The 23086-nt window shown below is 38.1% G+C and overlaps 1 protein-coding gene across 2 annotated transcripts in view; it reads right to left on the reverse strand.

Moving 5' to 3' along the window:
• Positions 1-12692, reverse strand: part of GCA (grancalcin) — a 38472-nt gene extending 25780 nt beyond the window's left edge. The window contains exons 1-2 of one of the 2 annotated variants that reach the window (XM_043991005.1): positions 12560-12692; positions 5763-5933 (exon numbers count right to left, since the gene is read on the reverse strand). In XM_043991005.1, the coding sequence (XP_043846940.1) occupies positions 5763-5933; positions 12560-12586 (198 nt within the window). In that variant the 5' untranslated portion in view covers positions 12587-12692. The remainder of the gene's footprint in view (positions 1-5762; positions 5934-12559) is intronic. The other variant, XM_043991006.1, reaches the window with a different exon arrangement.
• Positions 12693-23086: the final 10394 nt, after the last annotated feature.

Consider the following 23086-nt stretch of genomic DNA (forward strand, 5'->3'; position numbering starts at 1 on the left):
TTGTCACTCTGAACCAGCAGAGCTTCCCAGTTGGCTGATAAGGCCTAAGTCCAACAGCAGTTTACTGTTGCTCAGATACAAACCTAGATCAGAAACTTAAAGAACTCAGACCACAGGGGCAGCAATCAGACTTTGCCCTGGATTAGACCACTTAGAAAGCACTGAAAACTTATAGATTCCCAGACTGAGCTGTCACTGAGATTCAGGAATAACACAACACTCAATGCCCCAAGAAAAAAGGAACAGGACCAGCCTAGACCTTCCCACCAGAAGTACAGCTAGACAATGCCCAATTTGGAATCTGCCACTGTGTGACCCTGGGTAAGTCATTCAACTCAGCTACAGTTTCCTGGTCTGTGAAATAAGGGTAAAAATAACACCAATAATAGCACATGGATGTTATACTGAATGAGATAATATATGTAAAGTACTTTGAAAACTTGAAAGCACTATAAAAATGCTAGCTATTATTATTATCAGCTATTAAAAGCACTGCAAAGGCAATCCAGCCCACCCTCTTCCTTGTGAAATCGATCTTTACTTCTGAGCCCTGTTAATTGTACAACCCTAGTGTTTCTCCATGCTCTGGTACCAATTAATTAATCAGGTTTATGGTCTATGCATTTTAACCATTATCATAGCCTAGTTAATAAACATACTTCATCCACTTGGGTTTTCAGGGTTGTTATGTAAATCAAATAAAATAACACACATAAAGCACTTTGCAAACTTTAAAGCACTATATCAATGCTATCTATTATTATTATTTTCCCCCATTAGATTATAATTTCCTTGAGGGCAATGGCTGTCTTTTGCCTCTTTTTGTATCCCTAGCACTTAAAACAGTACCAGGCACATAGGAGGTGCTAAATAAATGTTAACTTATTAGGGATGTTATTAGGAGGCTCTGTAATATCCCATGACTTGATGGAATGTTGGACACAAATAAAAGCATGTGAAGTATCTCAATGTCTACTGGAAATCCTTTTTCCTCTTAAACTCTACTCAGGACATACTGATAAGAATTTTTTTTTAAAGTATCTTGAATGAAGGAGCACTTAAGCTGAACCTTGAAAACAGTGGAGGTTTCCAAGGGGAAGAGGTGAAGAAAAAAAGTATTCTAGGAATGGAGGACAACGTGGGATAGTAATTCCTAGAATTTTCTTTACTTCTTCATCCTCTGCAACAAATTTTGGGGCATAATTGCCACTTATCTCTACAAGTGATCTTTCTGCAAATGCTTATAATAAGTACCTCTGATAATAAGGACCATTTAATTTTTCTCTTTCCACCTAGGACAATAAATTGAACATATCTAGTAATAATTTAATAAATATCTACTGAATTGAACAACATTTCCAGTTGCCTTTGGACACATAATAAAACCTACTCCTTTATTTTCCTCTTAGAATAGACCCTGTAAAAATATTCTCCCATTTAAAAAATAGCAGACATTTACAAAGTGCTTTTAATGCTTGTTTTAATTGTGTCCATACAAAATCTCTTATAAGCCTCATAAAGCCCTGTGAGATAGATACTAAAGTTTTATTAACTCCATCTTCTGGAGAAGGAAACTGAGGTTCAAAAAAAGTTAGGTGAAAGACCTTCCCAAGGTCACACAGTTATAAGTGGGACTTCAACCTAGGTTTTCTTTCTTCTTCCAAATCAAGTATTCTGCTCCACTCTAACTTCCTTTTGTCTTCTGGTTTCATTTATAACAAAATGTGAATATTGATATGATTCGGTTCATCTTAAATATTGTTAACTAGATAAGGTCACTGGATAAGGATCTCATATTTAGAAAACTAAAAGTTAAGATACTTTTATATATACTAACTACTCCAAAGGGAGGATGAACTGAAGGAAAATGAAATGAAATGATGATATGTGAAAGTATTTTTAATAACTTAAAGCATTACAATATTATTATATTACTATTATTACTACTACTTCAATAATGGAAATATTTTAAAGCCACAGAAGGTAAATTAATCATTAATCTCATTGTAAGTTAGTAAAAGGGCTTATATATAAAATACTGAATCTGAGCCATGAAGCTCTATTTCTTTTTATTGTTGCTGAGTTATTTCTGTCATGTTCATTTCTCCATGACTCTATTTGTTTTCTTGCCAAAGATACTGCAGTGGTTTGCCATTTCCTTCTCCAGCTCATTTTACAGATGAGGAAACTGAGGAAAACATGGTTAAGTGACTTGCCCAGGGTCACACAGCTAGTAAGTGTCTGGGGCCAGATTTGAACTCAGTAAGAGTTCCAGCCCTGTGCTCTATTCACTGATAAACTGGGCCTCTTAAATCCCTGTCTCAAAGTAGATAAGAGACTGTAAGCACTTAATAAATGCTTGTTGTCTTGACTGGTAAAACCTATTTGTGATCTATATTCAAAAGGTCAAGTTACAGCCAAAAAAAGTAACTCTAAGCCCTTATTGTAGGTGACATTTTCTAATAATATGTTAAAATTCACTAACTTTATAGAGTAATAACTCCTATAAGCAAAATTCCTCATCCTGGAAAACAGTATAAATTGCCAATTTACCTCATAAGAAAAACGTATAAAGTATTATAAGAAAAACACTCATAGCATCCTATAAGAAATGTCCAATTATATTGTGGTCTAATCTAGTGAGGATTTATTCACAATTTATGAATTTAAATACAAGATTTTAAAATAATAATTACTGGATTCAAAAGCCCACTTCCCTTTCCTAAAAGTCTCTTGCTTATACCAACTTTCTCCCCACAAAAGTAGATGGGTTAAATGTGCTTTAATTCCAAACTCCAAACCACTCACCAATATAAAGGTTTCCCTAACTTTGAAATATAGAAAAGGAAAGTAGCACAAAAAAAAGTTATAAAAGAAAAAGGTAAGGAAACAATATGACAGTATAATTTACATAAGTCTTACTATTTATAATATGGGGGGAGGGGGGATACAGACTTGTGATTTCATTGGTATAGAAAATTCAAAGGAGGGAAAATCTCCAGTTAATGCAGAATATTGATTGTTCTGCACCTAATAGTCTTAAACAGTTCCCTGAGGCATTGAAAAGTTAAATGACTTGGGGTGGCTAGGTGGTGCAGTGGATAGAGAGCACTGGCCCTGGAGTCTAGAGAACCTCAGTTCAAATCTGACCTCAGACACTTAACACTTACTAGCTGTGTGACCCTGGGCAAGTCACTTAACCCCAAATGCCTCACTTAAAAAAAAAAAGAAAAGAAAAGAAAAGAAAAGAAAAGAAAAGAAAAGAAAAGAAAAGAAAAGAAAAGAAAAGAAAAGAAAAGAAAAGAAAAGAAAAGAAAAGAAAAGAAAAGAAAAGAAAAGAAAAGAAAAGAAAAGAAAAGTTAAATGACTTGCCCAGAATCACACAAACAATATAGTGGGTTTGGATCCAGGCCATCTTAATTATTAGGCCTGCCCTTGGTTCGCCAGTCCATACTACCTATCACTCAAAAGCTATGAGTAACAAACAACAAATCCACAAAAGTCCTATGCAAAGATTTCCCGGAGTACAAAGGTAAATTATGAGAAAAAATAAGGGCCAAATTGTTTCCTCTTGTAAGAAATTAATTGTGATTTGAAGTTTCTATGACCCCATCTTTGGCTAAAATTAGAAGCCCTAGCGAGCACCCCAGCCAGCCTCAGGCACTATCCCTCCAAGTCAGCATGGTGCTCCATCCACTGGCTGTGGCTGCTGCCATGGAGCTGTAGCTCATGTCATCACCACGAGCCGATGCCTCCATGGGCCTGGCCAAATTACCATGACTAGAAGTCCAGTGAGGGCAGTCAGGCGACCTTCAGCATCCAGAAGCTGGGGGGGCTGGCATTTGTAGTAGCCGCCTGTTCTATCAATCAGGGCTGCCAGCCAATTAGCTTGGGGTTGTGTGTGGAAGGCCCGGTTTCCTATTTGGAAGGGATTTTCTGGGAAGGAGAAGGGAAGAGATTTTTCATTCTGGCATAAGAGAGGGAGAGAGACAGGACGAAGCTGTTTACTCTTTGGGAACTGCTGAGTCCAGGCAGTGGTGTGATTCCAGGTCGTATAATTTTCCTTCTCCTATTCCCTTTTTCTTTGTCCCTAGTTTTATTAACCTTAGTTGTGTTTTAAATTTGTTCCCATCAATAAACCCTGTTTTATTTTTTTTCTGAAAGAGGCTGTTAATCTCCTTTCTTACCCCAATATTACAGCAAGCTGCCCAATTAATTCCCCCATATTAAATTTGGTCCTTACACTCTTTATAATTCTACACTAAAATTTCTGTACCAAGTTTCACTGATAAATGTCTCATATCCAAGATACACACATACTGATTTGAATTTATAAGAATAAGAGCCATTCCCCAATCAACTGATTGTCAAAAGATATGAACAGGCAATTTTCTTTTTTTTTCTGGGGGCAGGGGGACAGCAGGGCAATGAGGATTAAGTGACTTGCCCAGGGTCATACAGATAGTAAGTGTCAAGTGTCTGAGGTCAAATTTGAACTCAGGTCCTCCTGAATCCAGGGCCAGTGCTTTATCCCCTATACCACCTAGCTGCCCCCTGAACAGGCAGTTTTCAAAGAAATAAGTCAAATTATCAACAACCACATAAAAAATGCTCTAAATCACTAATAATAAAAGTAATGCAAATAAAAACAATTCTGCAAAATTATTAATAACCACATCCATCAAGTTTGCAATGATGATAAAAGAGGAAAATGACAATGGTTGGAAGGGCTGTGGGAAAACAGGCACATTAATGCACTACTGATGAAGCTATAAATTGATTCAGCTATCCTGGGAAGCAATTTGAAATTGTGCCCCAAAAAGTCACTAAACTGTGTGCCCTTCGGCCCAGTAATACCAATACTAATCATATGCCTCAAAGAATGAGGAAAGGAATCCATAAGTATAAAAATATTCATAGCAGCATTCTGAAGTAAGGGGAAAAAAAGGAAACTAAGGGGGTGCCCAACTGTTGGGAAATGGCTAAATGAGTTATGATATATGAAATGTAATGTAATATTACTGTACCATAAGAAATGATGAAATGGGTAGTTTCAGAAGAAATCAGCAAGATCCTTATGAAATGATGCCCAGTGAAGTGAGCAAAAATAGAACAATTTCTATAGTGACAACATTATAAAGAAAAACAACTTTGATAGAATTAAGAACTCTGATCAATGCAGTGACAAACCAGGACTGCAGAGGACAAAAAAATGAAACATGCTACTCACCTCCTGACAGAGGTAATGGATGAACTTAAATTGCAGAATGAGACATACCTTTTTGGACATGGCCAATATGGGAATTTGTTTTATATGGCTATATAGATTTTCATTTTTGTATTCTTTTTCTTTTTTGTATTCTTCAGTTGGGGGTGGGAGGGTAATAAGAGGAAGAGAAAATAAATGTTTATTAATAAGAAAAAATAATAAAATTAAATGGGGAGAAGGAAAAAACTAACACTAGAGAAACAGATTTTTCATCAACTAGAAATGTTCAGCATTGTCAGTTTTTTACTTTAAATTATATATTTAAATGGAAAAAATATTTCTAATCAGTTCTGTCAAACTTAGGCATCACATTTCACAAACTTAAAACTGATATAGTTGTCCTCACCTATAAAGTATAAAAGAAACTATTTTGAATAAAATTAAAATTAATTTACATTTAGATAAGGATAGAGTTCCAGTTTTCTTTTTAATATAAATGTTGCCATACCAATTGTCCAACATTAATATCACTACACAGAATTTGGCATTTTACCTGTCCAGCAATAGCAGTAAAGTAAGTCCACATAGGGTCACTCGCTGAATAACCACCAGAATATGCTGAGTATCCAGAGTATCCACCATGAGGCATATTTGGTACTGTTCCTGGCATAGGCTGTCCCATTTGCATCTGCATTCCAGGCATCTGACCACTGTAACCTCCATACTTGTAAAAGAAGGGAAAAAAAAAATTTTTAAGCTATATTATCTACTAAACTTAATTGTTAAATGGTGCAGGAAAAGAGAGGGTGGAGAGGGGAAAAGCAGTAGTTTATTTGCACTGCTCAAATCCCCTGTAGGAACTAAGAATTAAAATACTCTCCATTAGCTTCTACATTCATCAACTACAGAAGCTCTATACATCAAATCCTTTCATTTATATGAGAAAACTTTATCCTGTCCTCCCTCCATTCACAGCATTAAATAAAATGTAGTAAGATAACAAGGAAATACAGGCACACCCTGCCTAATATAATTAATTGGTTTACTAAAAATGTTACAGTGTCAATTAGTTTCCTAAGAAAATTGTTATAAATGGGAGATAAATTCCAGTGGCAAAAAATAAATTATTAAAGTTTTAAAATCAGTCTTTAGAGAGCTGAGACTACATAATCTTTATTACAGTAATATGTAAATACTAAATACAAGCAATAAAAGTAACATCAAATTTTAAAGAACTTTTGTAAGATCTTAAGCACAAGGAGCATTATCCTTATGTAACTTTAATGGTTATTCTTGAATTATTCTAAAGTTTATAGAAAAATAATATTATTAAAACATTAAATAGCTTACCTTTACTAGCCTGAATTTTTACTTATATATAAATGGGCACTGAATCATGAGGGGATAAAGTAGCAACTTCATAACTTTAAACCCCGTCCCCCTTATTTTTTCGGGGCAATGGGGGTTAAGTGACTTGCCCAGGGTCACACAGCTAGTAAGTGTCAAGTGTCTCAGGCCAGATTTGAACTCAGGTGCTCCTGAATCCAGGGCAGGTGCTTTATCCACTGTGCCACCTAGCCCCTTTAGCCCTCTTCTTTAATCCTTTTTGGAGATTAGCTACTTAGTCACTTCAGGGTTTTGGCACCTAACTTTTAAAGGGAAAATAGTGATCCAATGATACCTGAACAGCAGCCTTTTCTTCTCATACAAAATATTTACAGCTTTTTGATTCATTAGCAATACCCTTGTTTGTTTTAGATCATTATTCCACAACTGGATCAAAATTTATCAAAATTTCTATTAGCCTTCTCAAGACAGATTAGTACCTCAAAGTTCTTTCAAGTTAATGATCAGAGCCAATATCTCCTCAATTTTATCTTCTTTCTCTTCATGGTTTTGATTATTCGATTTAATTAGGTCTTAATTTGTTAGTTCCTAATTGTGAGTTTTAATTATAACCTGAAAATTGTTGTTCTCTAATTCATAAAGCCCTAAGGATACAACTTCTACTTGGATGGCAGCTGGTGATTATTAAAACCCTCTGAAACCCTGAATACAATCTGGCCACAACTTTTGCCTTGACACTATTCATGCAATTTTAGGAAACTTCGTTCCAGGTTTTCACATTGATGACATATATCATGAGAATGTTAAATTTTTTTTCAAAATTGTTTGATATTTGATATTTGATATCTATCATCAACTCCTTCAGCCGAACCAGTCTGGCAAAAAGCATATTTATGACAATAATACTTTAAGATAGTAATAGTACCTTGACCCCAAAGACTTCAATAATGATGATGTATTTTGAAGACAAAAACAGAACTTCCACTAACCTCAGCTCTTCTAGATCTTTAGGATGCCCAGAGGCATTGTCAAAAACTCGTTAAGACTTATAGCAACGTTATTGTCAAAGCAATATTTAGTCAATGTAGGTCAAAAATATCCAACAGACCATTCCTGGAAAACATTCAGTTACCCAAAGCTTTGTTATTAGTCTTTCCCAAAGGTTCTATTATGGGCTCTCTTCCCTTCTCTTTAGGCTCTCTTGGTGACATCATCAGCTCCTATGAGTTTAAATACCATCTCTATGCAAATGACTCTCTACACAGATGATTCGGATCTACAGATCCAGTCCCAGTCTCTCAAGTGAGCATCAAGTCCATCATCACCAACTATTTATTGGTTGAAATGGATGTCCCGGAGATATTTCAAACACAGAAATAATTTTTCTCCCCAAATCCCGGCTTCTTCCGAAATTCCCTATTTCTGTTGAAGACAACACCACCACTTTTCTTGTCTTCTCAATTCATAACCTCAATGTTATGCTCAACACCTCACTCTCCCTAATGCCAAATAGTCAATCACTTGCTGCATCTTGTACCTTTGCACTGGTCTTCCCCCATGCCTAGAACGAACCTCCTTCACCTGTTCTCACAAAATCCCTGATCTTCAAAGTACAGTTCAAGCACCACCTACTTATTACAATGAAATCTTTCCTGACTGACCCCTGCAACTACTAGTGTCCTTCTTCCCTAACTACTTTGTCTTAAACTGTCTTGTATTTATTCTCTTTATATTTATTCTATATATACCTTTCTATATGTACTTGCCAACTTTTCTGTTAGAATATAAACTCCATGAAAGTGGCAATTGTTTCATTCTTTATATTTGTTCTAGCTCCTAGGACAGTGACATGCATGTAGTAATGTTTGCTTAAGGATTGATTAATAAAAGGATGTGCTTGAACCGAGACTTGAAGGAAATAAAATTCTTCAATAGCAGAGATAAAGAGGAAATGCATTTTGCATTGGTACAGCCAGTGCAAAGGCACAGAGATGAAAGATAGAATTTCATGTGTGAGGATGAGTAAAAAAAGGAATTTAGCTAAAGTATAGAGTGCAATAAGAAGAGCAATGTAAAAGACTGGGAAGCCAAGTTGGGGCCAGGGATTAAAAAGGCTTTCTTTAAAAGTGAAATAGAGGGGGCACTAGGTATCGAAGTGGATAAAGCACCAGCCATGGATTCAGGAGGACCTGAGTTCAAATCCTGCCTCAGACACTTGACACCTACCAGCTGTGTGACCCTGGGCAAGTCACTTAACCCTCATTGCCCTGCAAAAAAAAAAAAGTGAAAGAGAGGAGTTTGCCCATTGGAAATAGGAAGCCACCGAGGCTGAGTAAGGAAGTGATCTCAGATCTGTACTTAAAGAAAATCACTTTGACAACTGTGTAGAAGTGGGAAGGAGTAGGAAGAGACTTGAACAATTAGGAAGCCATTGAAATGCTCTAGGTAAGAAGTGATGAGGGCCTGAAATAAAATGGTGAATATGTGAAAAATAAAAAGAGAATTAATGTGAGAAATGTTGCAGGTTTCATGTTTTAGAGAGTTGCCTGAGGCAAATGAGAGTTGAAGTCTTGACCAGGGTTATACACAGCCAACATCTGAGGTAGGATATGAACCTCAGTCTTTCTGAGGTCATCCGTCTATTCACTATTCCACTGTATCTAAGTTTACTTGTTTTAAAATCTCCATGTACTGCATTTTTAACACACATGCTAATATTTTAAATTGCCTAAATGAAAAAATATATATTATTTAAATCTCTCTACACTGAATGATCTTGTACATACCTACTAAATCTGTATTACTTCATAAGCTATTTCAAAACTTAGATGTTAATTTTTTGCCACACATATCATATACACTTGTAGCTGCAAATATATATAATGCAAATAATTTGGTGTTAATGTATGTGCACCTAACTGGTAATCATTTAGCCAAAAAAAACCTGTGTGGTTTTGTTTCATGGAAGGAAGAAAAGAGGAGACTAAATTCTAGTACATCCATTTAACTTTTGTGAAGCATCTAACAAAACAAATAGTTACTGAAATTCTTTTTTAAATTACAATTCTAAATTCGGACACTAATGCGCTGTTGGTGGAATTGTGAACTGATCCAACCATTCTGGAGAACAATTTGAGACTATACTGAAAGGGCTATAAAACTGTGTGTACCCTTTGATCTAGCAAGACCAATAATATAGGTCTGTATTCCAAAGAGATCCTAAAAAAGGGGGGAAAGGATCTACATTTACAAATATATTTATAGCAGCCCTTTTCATAGTAATAAATTACTGGAAACTGAGGGAATGCCCATCAATTGGGGAATGGCTAAACAAGTTGTGGTATACGAATGTAATATAATACTATTGTACAATAAGAAATGATGAGTAGGCAGATTTCAGAAAAACCTGGAAAAACTTGTACAAACTGATGCAAAGTAAAATAAGCAGAATGGTATCAACTATGCTTATCAACTATGAAAGACTTAGCTCTTTTCAGCAACACAATGATCTAAAACAATTACAAAGGACTCATATCCAGATAAAGAACTGATGGACTCTGAAAACAGATCAAAGTATACTTTTTCACTTTTTTTCATGTTTTTTTTTCCTTTTGATCTGTTTGTTCTTTCATAACTGTGACAGATATGGAAATATGTTTTATATAATTGCACCTATATAACATATCAAATTACCATTTTAGGAAGGGGAGAAAGAGAGGGAGAAAAATTGGGGGCTCAAAATCTTATAAAAATGAATGCCAAAAATTGTCTTTACATATAACTGGGAGGAAAATAAAATATTAAAAAATTAAATAAAATGACAATTCTAATTGTTCAATGACTATCTATCACTTTCCAGAATTGAAGAGTGATAATGGATTCCTTCCCTAATAACTACAAGACTTTCCTGTCCATTTAAAGCTTTTTTTAGAGTAGCCATCTTAAAAGGCTTAACATGGCTATGATTGGTTATGATCACTTTAGGGCATTTTTATGACTTTATGAACAGATGATCATTTTTTTAAGAATTAAGTCAACATGTGCTTTCCCTTTCTCCTTAAATGAGATATCTCAAGAGTCAAAACTGATACAATAGCAAGAAAAGTACATATTTTTAAGAACTTATAAAAAAGTTTAATTTTATGAAATTAAAATATGGCTGTTTTACATCTACATTGATAAGTCACTTCTGCTCTGACACATCCTTTTAAACAATTAGAATTATCAGACCGTGCCTAGTCCTATAATGCCTTTCATTTAATGATATGTTTCAATCCTAATATTTGACTGAAATTTTCACACAACACACAACCTTGTAGTATATTACTCTCAAAAAGTATGCATTAAGCAACCATAGGCACTGGGTCTGTACTCAGTGGTAAAGAAGTAGTCTATGTTCAGTAGTACCTGTCCCTCAAGAAACAGTCAAAAGAGAAAATAATTCAAATACATTTTAGACATATTAAAATATATGGGACAGAAGCAATTAAAATACACAATACTGGCTTTGTGTGCAAGGTCATTTAGCAAAATAGGTAAACTATAGACAGGATAGCTATGTCAGACCAAATGGTGGGGAAACACTCTTTCATCATGCCTATGAGAAGAAATTTCTAGTATTTTAATTCATCAAGGAAAGCTTCCTGAAGGAAGTAGAGACTTGAGAAACTGACTGATGAAAGAGATGGTCATGTAAGACAGGGTTCACTTGGAACAGTGAACTTAGGAATTTAGCTTTAGTATGGAGAAGGAAAAGCAGATAAGAGTATATTGACTAGAAGTCCAAGAAAAACTAAATAGCTGGAATGAAGTATAATCTGCAAGAAAAGCAAAGCCTTCCAGTTAAAGAGTTTTGGAGAAGACAGCAAGGATCTAGTACAAATCATTTGGGGAAGTTATTGTCTAACACCCTAGACAGTGGTAACAATTTCGAAACAAAAAAAAACCACTTTTTAACGGAAGCTCTTTTCCCACAATTCAAGGACAATAGTGCCTGATAACATTGAAAATAAATATTTTATTCCTGCAAGAGAGTGGTTGAGAGACACTGCCTTCCCTTTCTTTATGGGATTCTAGTTGCTGGCAGTTACCTAAGAACGTGCTGAATATAATCAATCCCCTAGGAAGCAACAGGTAAGTACTGAAGCTTCCTCAAATTTTAGCGACTTTTCTATTTAAAAAACAAAACAAGACAAAAAAATCCAGTTTATCAGGACACAAGTTCCACGTCAATGAACTCAAAATCGCTATGTGACAAGCATACTGTACTTTCCAGAAAACTTTGTTAGGGAGACAGTTCTTTCCCTTAAAGAATGCGTGCGTGTGTGTGTGTGTGTGTGTGTGTGTATGTATGACGGACGAAAGGATGGATGTGTGTATGTGCATACATAGAGGCAACTGGTCGGTTCTTTACAGCAACTCATTTGGATCACGTCTGGACAAAAGGACTGAACAACGAGAAGAGGAAGTAGTGGGGGGCTGGGGGGCGGGGGGGGGGGGGGTCTTTCCAAAAAATAAAAAGTGGGCTGGGTCTTGTGAAAGATTTACGGGAACCTGAACAGTGTTTTCTCCTTCCTTCGACTTTGTACCGACTGAGGAAGTCTCCATCTTAGGAAAGTAAATTTCACAAATCTCCGACTTAAGCGAAGCAGAACAGACACAATTATCATCTCTACTTTTCTCCCCGGGAGAGCGCGCACCAAAGGAGAAGGGACACAAAAATCGCCTCCTTCCCCCAGTGCTGCCCCCTCCTCTCCAACCTCGAGGGGGGAGCGGGGGTGGACGGGGATGAGAGATGGGGAGGAGGCACAGTCACTGCACCGGGGACTAGGTGAGGGGGCGCGCGCCAGCCCCGGCTCCTCCGCAGCCCCGCCCGCAGGGAGCCCCGCAGCCGGCAGGTGCAGGAGGCGGGGTCTAGCCGCGCTGGCACCGCCCGCTGAGGACGGCCACACCCCGAGGGGGGCGGAGGTCCAGGGCGGTGGGGCGACGCCCCTAGCTACTTACCCCACCTCCGTATCCAGGATAGGCCATGGCGAGCGGAGCGGGGAGAACGCAATCCGAAGTGAAGGTAAGGGGAGACAGAACACGAACGAGTTTCTTCCTTCTGCTCTGAGCCCCGCGACCCCCCTCCCCTCGACCGGCCCCGCCTTCCGTTTCTCAGTTCTTGATTGGCTACGAGGAATCTCGCGAGACTTCCTTCATCTGCCGCGAGGACACGCATGTGTCCTGCCCCTTAGGCTCGAGGCCGCCCTACCTCTTCTCAGTCGCCGGAGGTCGCTAGGGTGTGAGGTAGCTTTTGTCCATTCTAACAAGTTCTGTTGCCTTTCCTATTGGACACTGAGGCATAACCATAACCTCCGTCTGCCGTGAGCCGTGCTTTGCCGAGGTGGGAGGCTTCTCGCCCGAGATCTCAACCCCGCCTGTCATTGAAGGGGCAGTGACTTGAAATGCCAACATTCCTGTTTATACTCAAACGGGGCAATCTGTGTAAAGCGCTTTGCAAGACTTAACAGCTCTCTCTAACGTTAGCTGTATACTTGTGGGTATTCCCTGACACCCTGGGACCCGTTACCATCAAAACCCCATTCATTCCCCACGTTCTTGGCACCAGTGACCAATCAATACACATTTCTTAAGTGCCTTCTATGTGCCAGGCACTTGGGTAAGAGCTGGAAATACTAAAAGAGGCAAAAAACCAACCCCTGCCCTCGAGAATCACACGATCTAATGGGGCTGGAGAAAATGCAAACAAATCAAACCAGGATAAATTGGAAATAACAGAAGGAAGGCACTGGAATTTGGAGGGGGGGGGGGGGAAGATGGGATTTAAGTTGGGACTTAAAGGAAGCCAGAGGGCCCATCGTCAAAGCAGAGGAGGGAGAGCATTCCAGATATGGGAGGACAGCCAGAGAAAACCCCAGAAGCGGAGAGATGAAGTGTCTTGTTCCTGGAACAGCCAGGAGGCCAATGTGACTGGGTCGAAGAGTGCTTGTTGGAAAGTAAGGTGTAAGAAGACTGAAAAGATAGGAGGGGGGGCAGTTATGAAGGGCTTTAAACGCCTAACAGCATTTTGTATTTAATCCTGGAACCCACAGGGAACCAACCACTGGGGTTTATTGAGTACTGGGAAATGATCATTGCTGGTAATGCTGAACTTCGTTCTAAACCGCAAATTGGATTAGATAAGAAAGAAATCTGTTACCTTAAAAAGCAGGTGAGCTAGTCTTAGATTCGTGCAGGCCCTTAATATTTATTCATTGACATTGGGAAGAAGAGCATAGAAGGTTGCTCACCTTTGCTTCTAGCACATAGCCTGAGTTACTCAAAAAAATCTTCCCTGAGGGAACAGACATAAAGGGAAGGTAGACTGAGGATCCCCAAACTCAGCCATTTTGTTTTACGGATGAGAAAACTAAGCCTCGGGTTAAGTGGTTTGCTGTGGGTCACACAAAGTTTTATCCCTGTAATTGGCACCCCGGTCTTTGGACTTCAAAAGGTCCTTTCCAATGGCTGTCTCTAATCAACATTAGAATCTTAGAACATCAGAACTGAAAGGGACATTAGAGCTTAGCTGCCTGATCAAACCTTTGTCAAACTGGGGCATTTGATAAACCTCCCAGCACCCCGGTGGCAAAAGGACTGGCTTTCCAATTTTCAAGTAAAAATAAGTGAGACTATTACCTGTTTAAATAGGCCTTGGGGACTGGGTGTTGGGGGTATGGGTGGGAATCATGAAAAGACCCAAATGTTGCTTTAAAATATATTCGAGGAAACAACGGAAAGATTTATTCCCCAATTAACTTTACCTTCTCTTTTAAATTGCAGTGATTTTTTAAAAAAAATTATTCTGAATTTAACCACCAAATAAAGAGAACATTTCCATATACAAGGTGAAACAGAAAAAGAGATGTATGAAAATGCACATCTCTATTATGTACAGATTGTGGGGTTTTTTTTTTAAAGTAAACAGTAAATTCAATTGCTCTTGTCTGTCAGGTTATCAAACTTTTTTAAATCACCTACGGTGTGGGAAGCACTAGGCTAACATCGCAGTATACAAAAGGAGGCATTTTTGGTGGCCAGTGTTATTATATTCTGTAATTGGTTTTATTGAGTTCATTGTGAATTAATATATTAGTGTTATGGGCACCCCCACCCTATTTTCCCCATAACATTAGAATACTCTACAAATTTAAAGAACTAATAAATACAGCATTTATTACCGTGGTATAGCAGAAGAAAAAAGGGGGGGCGGGGCAGCTAAGTGGTTAAAGCACTGGACATGGAGTTCAAATCTGGCCTCAGACACTTGACATTCACTAGCTGTGTCACCTGGGGCAGGTCACTTAACACTAATTTCCTCTAAAAAAAGAGAGAAGGTAAAGCATGCTTTCTCATCAGGCCATAGGCCTGATCAGAGTTTTAAAATCTTTCAAAGTTGTTTTTCTTTAGTGTTGTTACTGTATTAAATATTCTGGTTCTTCTGAGTTCACTATGCATCATTTCATGGGATTTTCCCAGGTTTCTCTTGAAAATTTTCCTTTTGTTATTTCTTATGCTTCAAAAATATTCCATTCAATTCATATTTAATGGACAGCTAAGCGGTGCAGTGGATAGAGTGCCAAAACTGCAGTCAGAAAGTACTAAGTTCAAATCCAGTGTCAGACACTTATTAGCTATGTGATCCTGGGCAAGTCATTTGACCCTACTTACCTTAGGTTCCTCATCTGTAAATGAGTTGGAGAAGGAAATGGCAAATGACCCCAGTATCTTTGCTAAGAAAAGCACAAATAGGGTCATGAAGAGCCTATAAAACTGAAAAAAAAAAAAACCAACAAATTCATAAAACAATTTATTCAGTCATCCACAAATTAATAGGTACCTCTATTGTCTCCAGTTCTTTGCTAAGACAAAAAGAGCTGCCTATAAATATTTTTTGTACATGTAGTTCCTTTTCTTTCTTTGATCTCTTGGTGTATAGGCCTGGTATTAGTATTACTGGATTAAAGGGCATAATTCCAAATTGCTCTACATAATGGCTTAACCAATTCAAAGTCCCACTTAAAGGTTATTAATGTGGCTGTCTTCCTGAAGCCACTACAGCAACTGATATTTTCCATTTTTGTCATCTTTGCCAATCTGATGGGTTTTAAAGTGAAACCTTAGAGTGGTTTTAATTTTCATTTCTCTAATTATTAGTATTTTGGATCAGTTTTTCCTATGATTCCTATGGGTGTGCAATATATCAGGCTTTTATCAAAGAAACAAAAGTCAGCTTGAAATGTTTTAAATAAGCAAGACTAAAGGAAAAGCTACATGGGGCAAAACATCTCATTGTTTTTCAGTCTTCCCAGAGAAGGATAAAAGATACATAGACCCTAAAAACATGAAACAGTTCTATTTTGAACAGGAAGAAGCAGAAAGGTCCATGGCAATAGTCCAAACAAAACTCTAGAAACAACTGGTAAAACCTAGGTTGATTAATACACTCAATTAAAGGTTTATACTTTTAGATGAAACTAAATTATTAATAGAAATTGGGGCAGCAGTTTAACAGATGGTTCTGAAGAAGTAGAAAGAAAATTTTGCTCATAAAAAGCTTTACATGATAAAGTAAAATAAGATAAAATAAGAAAAAATGTTAACAATTCGGCATGAAAAACTTCCATCATTAAGACAAATACATTTTTTTTTTGCTTTTACAAAGGAGTATATATTTTTAAAATATATCAAGAACACAGGTACAGACATGTCCCCCAACAGACAAGGGCACACTATTACCATTCTATGCTGCCTATACCACACTTTCTGTAATGCCACCTTGATCTCTGGGGAAAGTGGGCTTAGCACAATCTCTACATAACACTTAGTCCCACCAAGTCCAAATTTGTCTACAGTATGAGTCTTCATCTTAGCTATTACCTCAAGGCCTTAATGCTGTGCTAGCTGCAAAACCTTTGCAAGGATTTGATCCCCTAATTTCCTTACTCCCAGTTGGTTTGCTTTCCTGACCTTTCAAAATTCACAAGCTTCCAATCTCCATCTTCATTTGCCTAAAGCAAACAAACAAATGTAAAGGTAGGCAAAGAACAAAAGCCCATGTTCATTCAGTCATGTAAACTGAAATTTTATAGAATTTATTCAGTCAAAATAAACATTTATTAAGCTTCTGCTATGTGCCAGGAACTGTGCTAAGCTGGGGATACAAAGAAAGTAAAAAGATAGTTCCTGTTCTCAGGGGCATCTATGGGGTATGCTTCTGTTTGGGACAAACTGCCTCAGTTTATCCAAATAACTCGAGGAGACCACCAAGTCAAGCAGAGACAGATTTATTACATCCTCATGAGGACAGGAAAAACCCAGTTACACATTGAAGTCTTGCAAAGATATGCCCAATCTTTTACGTTTTTATAGTAATCTTGAAAAGGACTGTCCCCACGTACATCTAGGGTGGATGAGCTCACAATCTAACATCCAATCCTGTCTCACCCAAGATGCATACCCAGCTTGTGATCCATGTATGGAGACATGTCCAAGAACAAAGGGGAGAAGGGGAAGGGGTACAAGTCTGAGGAATGTCAAAGAAAGAGGGAGGCAGAAATCACTCCCTTATCTGACTGCAATTTATCATGACAGGGACTGGGATTCTGACATGTGAGAGGGGAGTTTTTTTATTACAGGCCATAAACTAAGGTGTAGCTGGCATGTGGGAACTAAGCAGAAGTAAATAGTGCTAATTGGTAGAACTGTGACAAGTAATAAAACTTACTGGGGGACTGGATATCTCCCAGACCCCATCCCCAAAGTTTACAGAACTGTCCCAAGTCCATTATCTCAACAATAAAACTTAAAGGAGACAGTGAGAATTTGACAAGAAATTAACTTTTAGGCAAAGCAAGAGGCTAGCTATTCTGGAGGGGCTAGGTATCTTTCAGACTCCATCCTCAGAGTTTAATCTGACTCAAATCCATAATTGTCCCACACGCTTCCATGGGGGAAGCCAAAGAAAACAACACAGAAAAAAATGGGGGAAGAAAGGAGATATTACCTAAAGGAATAAAGCCCAGTGGTTAAGTCAAGAGATGGTTAACCCAGGTGCCTTCCTCAAATTAAGGTTCTGATAAGAGCTATCCTCCTTCCCATCAGAGAGGATACCAGTTCCTGGGACCACATTCCAGCCTTGGGGGGGAGGGGTGGGAAGGGGCACCAAAAGCCTTTCCTTTTATAGCTTTGTCTCTTAGTGGAAGTCATCTATCTGGAAGAAGTCAGCCACATAAGTAAAAAAAAAAAGGAAAGGAAAGGCTGAAGCCAGGAATTTTGAACTCATTTCCAGTTCAGATCCCAGTCTAGTTCTACAACTACAGCCAAAGAGGCTGATGTCCACCATGTGGTTAGAAAACAACAATCTGCTACCAAAAGTCTATGTGTGCTTCAAACCTCTCCAAGACATTTTCATTGCATATCATCTCCCAGAGATGCTAATCCTCCTTGAGCACCCCATATACTCCTTAGTGACTAGGCCCTTAGGTAAGTCCTATTACTTTCTCTTCCCGCCCCCTTTGAAAAATTCAAATGAAAATAACATAGAGTTTTCATTTCACACGTAGAAAATTGGCCATAACAGACAAAAAAACAGATACAGTTATTATAAGGAAAGTTGAAAGACAGACACAATACACTATTGATGTTATAAATTGTTCCAACTCTTCTAATAAACAATTTTATACTATGTAAGAAAAGTTACTAAATTGTTCATATAATTTTAATCAATTTATATTACACTGGGTGTGTATGCCAGAAAAAGACCAAGGATAGGAATTATATATGTATATACCATAATATTCAGGGCCGGTATGTTGCACAGTGGACAGAATTCTGGATCTGAAGTCAGAAGAACCTAGGTTCAAAGTTGGCCTCAGGCACTTACTAGTTGTGTGACCCTGGGCAAATCACTTAACCCTGTTTGCTTCAGGTTTCTCATTTGTAAAGTAACTTGGAAAAGGAAATGGCAAACTACTCCAGTATCTCTGCCAAGAAAACCCTAAATGAGATCATAGAGAGTTAGGACTAAAAACAACTAAAACAACAACTATTATGTTCATGGCAGTATTTTGTGTGTGTGGTAACAAAGAAGTAGAGGGTATCCATCAAAAGGAAAATATCTGAACAAACCGACATAAAATGAGGATTCTAGGGGCAGCTGGGTGGTACGGTGGATAGAGCACCAGCCCTGGAGTCAGCAGGACCTGAGTTCAAATCCAGCCTCTGACACTTGACACTTACTAGCTATGTGACCATGGGCAAGTCATTTAGCCCCAATTGCCTCACACAAAAAAATTAATTTAAAAATTTTTTTAATTTTTAAAAATTAAATAAAATAAAATAAGGATTCTGGACAAGATTGCTGATAAGTTCCCTATAACTGGTTATGTGATTCTGTGAAGCTCTTAATATAATGGAATATTTATTGTGATAGAGAGGACATTAAAACTTATTCATCAATAAGCTTGTCAAGCTAGTGCATTTCTAGGGAAATCAAGGAACCTTCTCCTTGAGAAGCTAAACCAAAGGACAGACACACCTAAAGAGATAGGCCCATTGGGTGTGGTTGCTGCCTTTGTGGTGTGAGGAGGACAGAGATGGCTCCAGAGATCTGAGCTGCCTCTCACCCAATTTCCCCCAGCCATCACCAGTGGGGGATGGTCCTCCTCCAATAAGGGAACTTTCCACAGTCCCCACTGGACCACCATTGGTGCTCTTTAAAAGTATGTGCCTGTATCCTGCTCAAGGAAATAGGTATCTCAGAGAACCATGCTTCTATGCCATGCCTTCTCCCCATGAGAAGTACTTCTCTCTTGGTTTCCTTTCCCTAGTGCCTAAATAAAATATTATCTTATTCTAATTGGATTTGTGTGCAAGAGGGTATAATTCTTTAAAGAGGAATTTCTAAGAACCACTACCCCCAAACCCCTACCTATTTCCCCCATAATAGCCGTGTCCTCGACTCCTTATGGGGTTTTCTTGGCAAATACACTTGGAGTCGCCATTTCCTTTTCCAGCTCATTTTACAGAGGAGGAAACTGAAGGAAACAGGTTTAAGTGACTTATCCAGGGTGTGTCAAGATAATGGAATGTGGTAGATAAGGGGATTTAGCAGATACTCAAAGGCCCACTTGGAGATTAATCTAAACTGATTGAATTAAGTGACAGTGATTGACTGCTAATTAGCCTACTTCAAGTTAACTAGATTGTAAATACATTTGGCTAGCCCTTAAGAAGGTATTGTTCTCAGAAGCCGAAAACTTTGAACTTAACTGGAGACCACCTTCAAGTCCAGTGAACCAATGGATTTGAATGACGCTAGCCAATCAGCTTGAAGAACCTCCCATTTCTGGGAGGAGGACTTCTGGCTCTTGAGTTCAAGACATTGGCTTGGGGACTTCAAGTGGGTGATTAGGAAGGCTAGGATTTCCATGCTTTAAGGAATCTGATCTCAATCTTTCTCTCTCTTTACTATCTTATATATTTTAATAAACCCTTAAAAGCCTAAATTCTTGGTGAATTTATCAGTGATTTTAGCCATTTTCCCCCAAAAACTGGGGGGACAGATTAGAACCCACATTTAGAATTTTAAAATACACAAAGGTCACACAGCTAGTAAGTATCTGAGGCCAGATTTGAACTCAGGAAGAGGTGTCTTCCTGACTTTGGGCCTGGCATGCTTTCCACTGTGCCAGCTAGCTGCCCCTAAAAACTAAATAAATTTTATATTTTATTTGGAGGCGAAAGGGAACCCCTGGAGTTTCCTGAATAGGAAAGTCTAATTCTTACATCTGTGCTTGGAAATTACTTTTGCATCAATTCCCTGGAAGCACCTGGGGTGGAGAAAGAGTTTAGGAAAGGAAACTAAAAGGACAAAAATTAGGTAACAAAATCTAGAGGAGGAGATGGTTATTTGGCCTTGCCCAACATGTCTATTTGATATAGGAGGTGAAAAAAGGGTTAACAGAAAAACCTAAGACCCAAGCTTTAATTCAGATATTAGCTCCAAAATGGAGTCAGACCCCAGTTAATGGATAACTTACAAGTCATAATGCTCGGTTCTCATACCCACAGTGACCAGTATCCATAACGGGACCATAAAGGGCCAGGTCATATAACAATAGGACACAAAACAGGATATAGAAATTCTAATGAAAAATGAAGATGTTTTGAAACTAAGCATGGGAATCAGAAAGAGACATGCGCAGAAAAGGCCAGATTTGTCCCCAAATTCACCTTATGACCTATAAACCCCCAAAACCACACCTACACAGAAAAAGGTACCCGCCTGGGGTGGGGGGGGGCAGGTTGGCTTAGGACCCCAGTAACTCCAAATTAGGATAAGCCCTCCCCTGTTACCTCCCTAAGATGGAGAATATTATAATGAGTCTGATAATCAATTTATCCATACTATAAATATAACTGTAGTAAATGCTTGTTGACTTCAATCTGTCAGCCAATAGGTATTTATTAAGCACCTACTATGTATGCCTTAGGCATTGTCCTAAACTTCAGATACAAAGAAAAACAAAAACAGCCCCTGCCCAGAGGAGCTCCCAGTCTAATGGGGGAAAGTACATGCAAAAAACTACGTATGAAAAAGCTGTATAGAGCATAAATGGGAAATAATCAATAGAGGGAAGACACTAAAATTAAGAGGGATTGGGAAAGGCTTTCTGGAGAAGGTGGGATTTTAACTGGGCCTTGAGGAAACCAGAAGACATCGATGATATGGAGAGAATTCTAGGTATTGGGGACAGCCATTTAAAATGTCTGGAACCCAGAAAGAGTGTTCAAGGAAAAGTTCAGTGTGACTAGAATGAAAGGGATACAGGAGGCACAGAAGCAAAGGTATAAGGTTTAACAAGACTGGAAAGGTGGGAAGATTGGTCATGAAGGACTTGGAACACCAAATAGAGGAATTTTTATTTAATCTAGGAGGTAATAGGGAGCCACTGGAGTTGTTTGAGTAGGGACTTTAGAAACTTGATTCTAAGATTTTGTTACTTAGTGTGAGATGTTAGAATCCTATGTCACTTATTTCAGAGACATCGAAGCAACTCTGTTCTGCTGCTCCTCAAACATTCTTAAAAGGTCCTAAAGTAGAAAAAACAAAAACAAAAAGCAGCTGGATCTGGTTGGTGCTGGTTGAGGTGGGCTAAGTGAACTTGAGTAAACCCAACTTCTTTCTGCACATGTTAATAAGTATTAATGAGTTCATGAATATTAACTTTGCCTCTGGGTGGGATTTGACAGCCATTTTCTGAACATGCAATGTATAAAGGAATATGTAATGGGGGAGAACATATTAAAGGGTTACATAGGTAGACTTCCCGGAAGACTGTGAACCTCACATCCAGTTGGAGAAAGGAGGAGAGGGACCTTAAGGGATATAAGCTTGTCTGTGGTTCTGTTCAAATGCACTACTCTGAGCTTAGGCAGAAGTGCCCATTCTCATGAGAATGTAATAAAAGCCTTCATCCATGCTCTGCTGCAAGTCTGATTATTTGTAAATACTTTCAACATTAGTGAGCAACTCCTTTGAAAAGTCTACAAAGAGAGAATGTATTAATGAAATACTTTCTAAACAAGAAACAATTCATCATCATCATAATCATTAAAATTTATTAAACACACAGAAGCTACACAAACGTTTTGAGGATAGGGATTCTGTGTTTATGTTATTTTCTGTTCAACTCTGAGTCCACTGTGTGAGAAGTGATTATTAATAACTGATATCTTGGGGAGATTCAGAGCTTCCCCCCTTCTTCCAAAGCCCTGACTTTTAGAGGTACAGTTTCTCCTTGAAAATAAGATTGCACTGAATTTCTTCATCTTGGTTAGCCCCATCCCAAGCTTGCAAGGAACCAAGAGTATGGAAGCTCCTTGTGTTTTATTTAAGCTTGGGTGGAGACAGAACTTTTTGTCTAGATAAGGAAGGCCTTTCAGTCCAGAGAAGGGTCACTCAGGCCACACATAGAAAAGGGTATACATTCATTGAATTGATAGCCTAAGGCTGGGGGTGGTCTGGAAATAGCCCTTCATTTTAATATAACCTACCTCCAAATTACATTAACCAATTAGATTTGATTGCTGTTTGATGAACCACCTACTGTTTCAAGGGTATATAAGCTGTGAGCCCTGCCATGAATGTCTTTGGCCTGAGAAAGTTGGCATTATTACTAATCTGCTGGACTTATTAATAAGCTTTATTATTATTACTAAAATAATTAAATTACCTGTCAATACATGATAAGTATTGAATAATAGCAATAAACTTTTGATGACCTGTAGCATGAAAGAAGTAATGTATTATTCAAATGAAATGAGTCTGGTAACCACAAGTCAGGTGACTTGAATTTCAGTACACATCAAAAAATCAATGTAAATAAATAACATAAAATACAATCAGAAAATTAGCATTCCAGAAATGTATTCATTTCCAAGATGGAGCAAGATGGAATATTTTTGTTGGTAATTATCCCTTTG

The sequence above is a fragment of the Dromiciops gliroides genome, chromosome 3 (assembly GCF_019393635.1).
Source record: "Dromiciops gliroides isolate mDroGli1 chromosome 3, mDroGli1.pri, whole genome shotgun sequence".
In the NCBI taxonomy this organism is placed as follows: Eukaryota; Metazoa; Chordata; class Mammalia; order Microbiotheria; family Microbiotheriidae; genus Dromiciops; species Dromiciops gliroides.